General features: G+C 40.6%; 1 protein-coding gene across 2 annotated transcripts in view; it reads left to right on the plus strand.

Moving 5' to 3' along the window:
- LOC111150539 (DNA polymerase alpha 1, catalytic subunit) overlaps positions 1-10,000 on the plus strand; it is a 306,965-nt gene that overhangs the window by 194,399 nt on the left and 102,566 nt on the right. For both annotated transcript variants that reach the window (XM_022508033.1, XM_022508034.1), the window contains exon 35: positions 3,385-3,501. In XM_022508033.1, coding sequence (XP_022363741.1) covers positions 3,385-3,501 — 117 coding nt within the window. The remainder of the gene's footprint in view (positions 1-3,384; positions 3,502-10,000) is intronic.

The following is a 10,000-nucleotide window of genomic DNA, read 5'->3' on the forward strand; positions in this document are numbered from 1 at the left end:
CTCTGTGTGTCAAATAAATAAATGAAATCCTTTTAAAAAAAACTATTGTCTCAAAACATGCAGGTTGTTGCCTGTCTGCTTGCTTTTTAAAACTTTTGTTTAGAATTGAATGAATTACAGTTGGGGTTGGCATCCTTACCTGATACCTATTCCAAAGTGTGTGTAAAGCCTCAGATAGCAACTTTAAGGTAGCAAAGCCAAATGAATGATCAAGCAGTAGTCCAGTCCTCCACGTCTCATACATAGTTTGCTTGAATTCTACTGCTTCCTTTACTAATATGCCTAAATGGGTACTTCTGGAAAGAACTAGTCTTACTGTTAGTATTCATAGGCTGCATTGAAAATGTCATACCTGCTGGGGTCAGTACCACTGTCTCCCTCTGTATCCCGCCTAGGACAGGCTAAACCGAAGTGTCTGGTTTCCTTAATTCTGAGGGGCCATCGATTGTGAACTGCACTCTTGACTTAACAGTGCTTTAGAAGGAAACAAATACGTTATTAAATGTACATATCAATTGTAAATACATCTGGGTTTTTGAAATATCAAAATGTGAATTAAAATCATGTCCTCGGGGCTCCTGGGTGGCTCAGTGGGTTAAGGCCTCTGCCTTCGGCTCAGGTCATGATCTCAGGGTTCTGGGATCAAGCCCCGCATCGGGCTCTCTGCTCAGCGGGGAGCCTGCTTCCTCCTCCTCTCTGCCTGCCTCTCCACCTACTTATAATCTCTGTCAAATAAATAAATTAATTAATTTTAAAAAAATCATATCCTCGAGTCAGGAAAATGTAGTTATAGGCCTGATAAATTAGAACAGAGTTGCCTGTGACCCAGAACCACTGATTGCTTCTTTTAGTTTGTGTTCTGCTGTGGTGGTGGTTTTTTGTCTTGGGTAGGAGCCACATGACTCCAACCCTTTTCCGTCTCGTTTGGCATTTATACTTGGTACTATACAACTTGGTTCTTAAGGCCAAACCTTACTGAATTACTTTTAGTCTTTGTGTGTGTGAATCTTTCTTATCTAGGTTGTCATTTCCTGAAACTCTGTCTCTGGGGCCTCTTTGGCTACTCCACACAACATTTAATGTAATTCTGGGCATATATTAAAGGTTTCATAAGGAGTCCTTGAGATGCTCTATCTGAAAAGTTTAATTTTTAAAATAGTTCAGCGTATTGATTGAAGATAGGAATGAAGTTCACTGTGAATGTATTGACTAGGTCAATTTTATAGTCTTTAAATGTATTATATTTTCTTTTAGTCAAAAACTTTTACAGTCTACGTTCTCTGGCTGTGAAAGCCATAAATGGAGCTGGAAGAACTGATTTTTAGTGCTCTCTCTTGAGTCTGGTTGTAGTTTCTTCCAAGAAGAACCTATTCTGAGGACTGAGGGCACACAGCACAACAATGAGTGGGGACATCCTGCAGATTTGGAGTAAAGCCATGCAGCAATGTTAATAAGTGGCAAATGAAGGTCCCCAATGTAATTAAGTAGGATTTGTGTATATACTGCTCTGAGCTAGGGGGAAAAGACCAACGAGCTGCTCCACTGAGAAACAGAGAACAGGGTTAAACACGCCATTGATTCGTTCCTTAATCACATCTCACATAGCTCTCTGGCTTTCATTCTTTTGCATGTGTCCTTCTCTCTGCCTAAGTGGTCTTTTCTGCTTTCTCCACCTGCCAAACTTCTTCTCACTCTTCAAGACCATTTCAGAAGTTCTGCTTCCCCACATACTCCCAAGACCCAAAGACAGCTAAGTCCCTCTTTGCAGCTGCCTAGGTGGGAGCACCATGCAGTAGGGAATACACCTTGTACCCCAGCACTTCAGCCTACTTTGCTTAGCCTTATTGTGCCTAATACATGCAACACCAAACCCATAAACTCTGGTGCCTTCATAAGAACACCTGAGCTTTGGGGTGCCCGGGTGGCTCAATTGGTTAGGCATCCGACTCTTGGTTTCAGCTCAGGTCATGATTTCAGGGTCGTGAGATTGAGCCCCACGTCAGGCTCCATGCTCAGCAGGGAGTCTACTTGGTATTCTCTCTCTCCCTCTGCCCCCCCCACCCACATGCTCATGTGCATGTGCTCTCTAAATACATACATGCATACATACATACATGCATACATACATACATAAAATCTTTTTTTTTTTAAGAAGAAGAATACCTGAGCTTTGCTCCACCCCATTCGTGCAGTTTTGTATCCCTTTTGGAGCAGGTATGTTTTATAGCAAACATGACACTGATTTAAGATAATAGGCATGTTGTTATCACATCTCTATGAGAAAATTCAAACAAGAGCAACAGGGAGGGTAACTGAAGAAGGAAAGTGAGAAGAGAGTCTAAAGGCCAGAGAAGTGGGCAATGACTGTTTCAGAAGTGGGAAAAGAGTGGTCGATTGAAATTGTCCTTGAAAACATTGCAGCCAGTTTTATGCCTCTAGATTATGTGTGTAGAAGAATCTGTCTTAATTTTAAATAATTGCTTCCTTTAAGTGTTTCTTATATGCTGAGTATAGCTCTAAGTGTGCTAAACGTATTGCATCATTACAACCTGCAAATACTGTTGTTGGGCCTATTTTACAGAGAAGGAAGCTGAGCACAGCAGTTAAGTCACTAGCTAGTAGTCATTCAGCTATTGGGAAAGCCATTCATTTCTACATGGTATACTCTTTTTTTAGGATTTATATATTTATTTTAGGGAGCATGCATAAGTAGGGGGGAGGGGCACACAGAAAGGAAGAAGCACACTTCCCGCTGAGTAGGAAACCCGACATGGGGCTCCATCCCAGGATCCCAGGATTGTGAGCTGAGCCGAAGGCACACGCTTAACCAGCTGAGCCACCCAGGCGCCCTACATGGTATACTCTTGACTTTGATAATGGTCTTTATCAATGACCGAAAACCCATCCGTGTGTAATCATATAAGCTTTTACTGGAAGGTTTTGCTGTATGCATGCCAGGGAGTCTATTTTAAGAAGGGACAAATATCTTACGTGATCTTTTTTTTTTTTTTAATATGAAGAGTTTTCTAACTGTTAAGGTTGGGGCATAGATCAAAGTGACATGTCAGGGAAGAATGATAAGGAGCTATTTCAGAATCTCTAAGGAAAGTTTGAGCTAAATGAGTCCATCTTGATAATGAAAGGGATTTTATTTTGTTTGTTTAAAGATTTATTTGTTTATTTGAGAGAGAGAGAGAAGCAGATTCCCTGCTCAATACAGTGCCTGACACTGGCTTGATCTCACCACCTTGTGATCATGACCTGAGCCAAAACCGAGAGTCGAATGCCTAACCGACTGAGCCATGCAGGTGCCCTGAAAGGGGTTTTTGTGTGTATTTGTTTGATGGTGGTAATAAACTGAAGTGTTCTCTTTCTTCTCTCAAGGGCTGGTTGATTTGTGAGGAGCCAACCTGTCGAAATCGAACTCGGCGCCTTCCCCTTCAGTTCTCCCGAAATGGGCCTCTTTGCCAAGTCTGCATGAAAGCTACACTTCGGCCAGAGGTAATAGTCACATGATGCTAAAGAACTGTTTAGAAGGGAGCGGGGGTCTGTATTTTCCCATCCCTTAGCTCTGAGAGGTAGATATTTGATATTTGCCCTCGGGAAACACGCTACTACCACACATGTGTATTTTTTTTAAAAAACTCAGACTTCAAAAAGGTAAATATTTTTTCACATCATGAAACTAATGTTAAAAGACTAATGTTAAAAGAGAAACTGACTAGTTCTCATAGAAATTACTCTGTTTTCTTTGGTTGCCACTTCATAATTACACAGAAGGAACTGCTTTTATAGAAACTTGTCCTCAGACTAGGTCAGAACCCCTTCTGTAAGGGCCACAAAACCTCCCAAACCTATGACCTAAAGGATTTATTGTCTTTGTGTGGGATTCCATTGTTTCCATGGGACGGCGTATCCAGCTTTTTCTCTACCTGAGCACGTACACCTAAGGGAGGAGGTCCGCTATGCTATCATTAGTGACTTCCAAGTAGGGAGCACATAGTCTGGAAACACCTTCCTGGTATTGGCTTTCCTTGTGTTGTACCCTTGGAGCATTATCAGCCCAAGCAGCATTCCTCACACCTTGGGGAGAGAAGTGTCTGAAGGTCTTCCTTGCAAAGAGGGTTTTGTGATCGGTACATCTAGCAAAGTCTGGGCTAGCCAGAGTTAAACAAGCCTATTGCAGATTGTCTGAGAGCGTGTAAAATGATCATATGCGATCAACCTCCCCAGTACAGGACTGTAATGTGCCTTGCTTTACAAATGTGTCCGGCCTGAGGATTTATAAGGATTTTGGTGAGAAGAAAGTAGGAATAAGGAAACTATTATTTACTTTTTTTTTTTTTAATGCTAAGGCAGTGTTCTATTATCAAGTCTTGACTTCAGGTCTTTTCACTGAAAAGGGTTGGTATACAGGCTACTTTTAGGAAAATATTTTAAAGTTCTAATGGTTCCTTATTTTAAGATAACAGGTCATTTTACAAAATTTAGTGAGGAGTCTTAAGCTACAAATGGCTACTACCATTGTATATTCTCTTGTTGTTTTGCATAGCCATATGTATTTTTTAAAAGATTTTATGTATTTATTTGAGAGAGAGAGAGAGTGAGATTGAGAGAGAGAGCACACCAGCAGAGGGGAAGGGCAGAGGGAGAAGGAGAAGCCGACTTCCCGCTGAGCAGGGAGCCATATGTGGGACTTGATCCCAGGGGCCCCAGATCATGACCTGAGCCAAAGGCGAAATTTAACCGACTGAGGCACCCAGGTGCCATCATCAGTCATGATGAAAGTATGCTTCTGTATCATGTTTATCTTTTGTCAAGTGTCTGTCTGTGTTGCTACATCATTTTCAGTACCAAAACCAAATTTAACATTTTCTCTTGTTGGACATTTTAGGCTACTTTTACTGTCTCTTTATTAGAAAATTATAATGACTGTTCTCTTGCTTATATTATTTTTATTGTTATTTGAAATATTTCTTGATAAATTCTTCTCAACAATGCATATCAAAATTCCTAAATACAATATGGTCATGAATCATATTGCTACATTGCTTTCTTAATGGGTTTTCCCAACTTAAACTGTAGCCAGTACTTGATGCATGTACCAGTTTTACCACTGTCTTTGCACCATTTGGACATTATCATTATTTTTAGCTAATTTAGTAAGTATAAAATGTCCCTTGCCTTATTTTGTATATCTTTGATAATTAGTTAAGTAGTATATAGTTTTTTTTAAGATTTTATTTATTTACTTGACAGAGAAAGAGATCACAAGGAGGCAGAGAGGAAGGCAGAGTGGGGGGGGGGGCACAGGCTCTCCGCTGAGCAGAGAACCTGACGCGGGGCTCGATCCCAGGACCCTGAGATCATGACCTGAGCCGAAGGCAGAGGCTTAGCCCACTGAGCCACCCAGGTGCCCCCATAGTTTTTTTTTTTTTAACAAAAATATGGAACACATAGTGAGAATTAGGTATTGTACTAAGTTGGTCTCATCCCAACACTTGGATTAGCAAGTGTAGGAAGAGAACAAAAGTATATGTATTTAGTGTGACACATCACTCCACTTGTAGACTCTAGGGGAATCACCTGGCTTCATGAACCGATGCTGCCTTTGAGACTTCTTAAACATCTAGCTCATCAAGTCAAGTTTAGTGAAGATTGAATTACTTCTTAGAAAGTCAGTGAGTTTTATGATAATTCCACTGTTGGTGAGAGAAAGTAAAAGGAGACTGGATAGCTAATAGATTGGTAGCCCTCCAGTAAATGTTGATGATGATATTGGTAGTGGTTCAATAAATCAGGTCATCATTTGTCATTTAGTACCTTTTTTTTTTTTAATGAGTGAGCCACCACAGGCATTTCGAAGTACTTTTCCCCCATTCATATCCTTGTCCTCACAATGGTAACATTTTAGGCAGACTTTTACCAAGGTTATCAGCCACTCTTGACAGGGAGGAGCTTTCATAGTGCAGGGTCATATTGCTTGGGTTGCACTGCTGTTCTGAACATGACCTTTTGGGGTAACTGGAGGCTCAGAGCATCCTGGTTGGTGATACTGCCTGTATTGTCAAGGGACCTTGACAGTAGGTCTGAACCCACTCTTCTGCAGTCTGTTTGGATGCTAGTGATGAGTTGGGCATTGCTTGATTCTGTGTATGAGGTTCCTGGGCTTTCCTAGTAAGAGGGAAGTGGCACCTGTCCAGAGACCATTCCAAAGAAGCTCCAGAATCAGTGGTAGAATGGACAGGATCATTGTAATTACTATAGGGTTTTCTCAAGTGTCTGTTTTTCAGGATTATGCTTACCTGATCCTTAAGTTATAGGGTACTGTGCCTCAATCATACATTACTTTCATTTAATAATTGTTTATTGAACACCTACTACATCTTAGGCAGTGTGGGGCTGGGGCAAACCAATGAACAGAACATTTCCTTATTTCTAAAGGTAGTTTCACATTACATAAATTATATAAAATTGATATCTGTGGGCAAGAATAGACATTTGCAAATACCTGTTTGGACAGAAGCATCAGACCTTCCCAGTGCTTGCCTAGTAGGGGCTTTAGATACATTGTTCAAGTTTGATGGTAAAGCACTTGCCTCTTACATACCTTTCTCATACTTACATAATAAATCTCCTCTTATTTAGTCCTTGGTTGCATTTGGCTTGAGTACTTTCCAGGACTAACTTGGGGTATGAAAGTTGGCTCTTCTTCTGACTCATGTTGCCAGAGTCATAAGAAAGCTGGGACAGTTTTGTTCCCAGGGTTTTAGATGTGTCCATCTTCTCAGATACCTTTAGGGGGAAAAAAATCAGTTAAGTTTTTTCATGTTCACAGGAATTTAACAGTATTCAAATTGCTGATTATTTAAAAATACATTCTCTGAGTGTTCTCTGTTACATAGGAAGTGCACATAAATGCAAGAATTCAAGCTTCAATATATACATGCGTTCCTAAATAAGTAGAACCTTTTTTCACACTGGAAGTAGACACAGGACTTTCCCAAGTTAGAAAATAAATATTTTAATATCTCATTATTTCAAGGACCTGGTTTTGACTTCTTATAGTGGCCAAAATCTGTCTGCCTGTGAGGTGAACTGATAGGAGATTCTGTGTTCTGTAATTCACCAAAACTAAAGGGTTAGTTTGTTTTGTTTAGTTTGCACTATAGAACTAAGATTTTGAGCTAAATTAAACTTCTGCTCACTAACACTTCTGTTCTTGATACAGAGGTGAGAAAGCATCTACATGTGACTCCCTGGGCTGTGGCAGAAACCACTGAGGAAGTCTCATAGCCCCTGGGCTGGAGCACTGTGGTGGATGCCTTCATCCTGTGTATTCAGCTAAATTTCTTGAAGGCCACTTATAAAGAAAGCAGTAGAAGGACTCTTAGTTCTACTTTGGGATACTTTTAATGTTTCTCACATTATCCTCAGTTGTAAAATTGTGAAAATCCTTTATAATGGAATGTGTGTACCATACAGGACTTCTTCAAAGAAGAAGAAGGGGTAATATTGAATTTGTGGTCATTGTATGTTAGTTTCAAAGTGGTTGCAGCTGAAGTGTTGATTTGGTAAGTCGATTAGGGACAGTGAGAATATTGCCAGGCTACCTGAGAAAAAGTGTCTTATTTCTGCATAAGATGAAAGCATGAAAATAATTGTGGTCTCTTAGGGCACTAATTATGAGTTGTGCAGGCAGAGAACCTTGGAACTGTGATAGAAAGTCTTAAGCATCTGTACCTAGTCACTGGTTACCGTCCAGGAGTTAGTGGATTTTTACCGTGAAGGGTCTTTTGGACTTGTCCATTGTAATTTTGGTGTGCCTGTTTGTTGATGCAGAGTTTGTTAAACTTAAACTCTTAACCATGAAGCAGATGATAGCTTTCTTTTTCAATAGAGTTTTTCATTTTTATTAAGGTGAAATTCACATAACGAAATCAACCATTTTAAAGTGAATAATGGAGTGGCACTTAGTACATTCACAAATGTTGTAAGACCACTACTTCTATCTAGTTCCAAAACGTTTCATCACCCCAGAAGAAAACCCTGTACCCTTTAAGCTGTTGTATCCCATTCCTCCCCTTCTCCCAGTCCCTGGGAACCCCTGATCGGCTTTACATCTCTGTGGATTTCCTTATTCTGGATATTTCTTATACGTGGAAACATATTATATGTGACCTTTGGTGTCTGGCGTCTTTGACCTAGCATATTTCTGAGTTTCATCTGTGTTACAACCTGTGTCAGTACTTCATTCTTTTATAAGACCGAAGTAATAGTCTATTAAATAGCTATACTACAGTCTGTTTGTCCGTTCATCTATCCATGGACATTTGGGTTGCTTCTTTCAATATACTTTGAATTCTATTAATTTCATTAGCTGGACAGATCTTACATTTGGCTTAAATATGTTATATTTATAATATCGTGTTAATAAGATAATATTAATATCTTATATTTGGCTCACTTGTTGGCCCTAGTTCAGCTGAATGGTACTACACAAAGCTAGGCTGATCCCTTCCTCTGTTCAGTAAGTACTTGCTCAGCACCAACTCTGCTTGCTCTGAGAACATTTTAGATACATGAAGGTAGCTATCTTCATGAGCCTTCTCCTCCTTGGCCCAGTTTTCCTAGATCTTCAACCATTTCTGTAGTGCTCTGCTTTCAGAATAATCATCCTAGTCTAGAGTTTGTGTCCCAGTAAAGTGAGGAGCCCCAAACAGCATGCAGCCCTTCGAGTGCTCTTGCTAGCACTAGTCTGGAGCAGAATAAACCTGTCGTTGCTTACTTTTCTGGGTAGTAAATTTCTATGAAGTCTACTTAGGGTTGCATTAACTTTCCTAGCATTCATATTCACAGTATTGACTCATTTTGAACATCCCATCTACTAAGATACGTAATGTTTTTGCACTTGCAACTGCTAAACCATGGCTTACCAGATTTCCTGAGATCCATGTGGTTTTTTTAGATCTCTCTGTAAGGTTCCATTAGTAGTGTGTTAGTTTCCTAAGTCCACTGTAACAAAGTACCACAAGCGAGGTGGCCTAAAACAAGAGAAATGTATTGTTTGACCATTCTAAAATCTAAGGAGAACTTGGAAATCCAGGGGATAGCCTGGCTCTTTCTCCTCCTGAAAACACTAGGGAAGAATCATTCCTTGCCTCCTCTAGCATCTAGTAATCTTTGGCATTCGTTGGCCTATAAATGCATCACTGCAGTCTCTGGTTAATAGTCATGTGGCCATCTTGTCCCTCTGTAGCTCCGTCTCTCTTCTTCCTATAACTTCACCAGGCATATTGGATTGGGGCCTGTGCTAATCCAGTATGACCTCACCTTCATTTGATTTTTCTCTGCCGAGACCCTATTTCCAAATAGGACTTCAGTATAACTTTTTAGGGACACAGTTCAACTCATAAGATAGGAATTATACTGAGCTTGGGGAAATGGAAACCAAAAGTAACAGTAGCTTAACCAGAACAAACATTTAATTCACTAAGAAACTTTAGTTTTTTCTCACACGACAGAAATCCAGGTGTGGGCTGTCCAAGATTGCAGTGGTGGCTCCCTAGTGTCATCAGGTGCACAGGTGCCTCTGCCCTTCTGTATCACCAGGCTTTCACTCTCAAGCTGCACACGTTCCTTCAAGCCATCACGGGCCACAAGACAGAGAAAAGGTTGAAGGGTCAAAAAGGTGCACCTCCCATCCAAGTCAGTTCTTTGAGTGGCCTTTCCAGAAGTCTCACCCAACATTCATGCTTACATTTTGGGAGCCAGAAACTAGTCACATGGAGATAATAGCTTATTTTGTACCAAAGAAGAGTAGACTGGATATTGGGAGCCAACCAGCAGTCTCTGTGACTGAGACCTTCCAGTGAACCTTGTGAAATGTTGTCTTTCTGAGCCCAGCCCATCACCATCCCATTGTGAGTCTTTGGATCCTGATTCTGCTGTGCACCCAGCATTTTGGCTTCTACAGATCTGATGCGGTGATTAGCCTTCC

This window comes from Enhydra lutris, unplaced genomic scaffold, assembly GCF_002288905.1.
Source record: "Enhydra lutris kenyoni isolate GAN:26980312 unplaced genomic scaffold, ASM228890v2 scaffoldscaffold23, whole genome shotgun sequence".
Classification (NCBI taxonomy): Eukaryota; Metazoa; Chordata; class Mammalia; order Carnivora; family Mustelidae; genus Enhydra; species Enhydra lutris.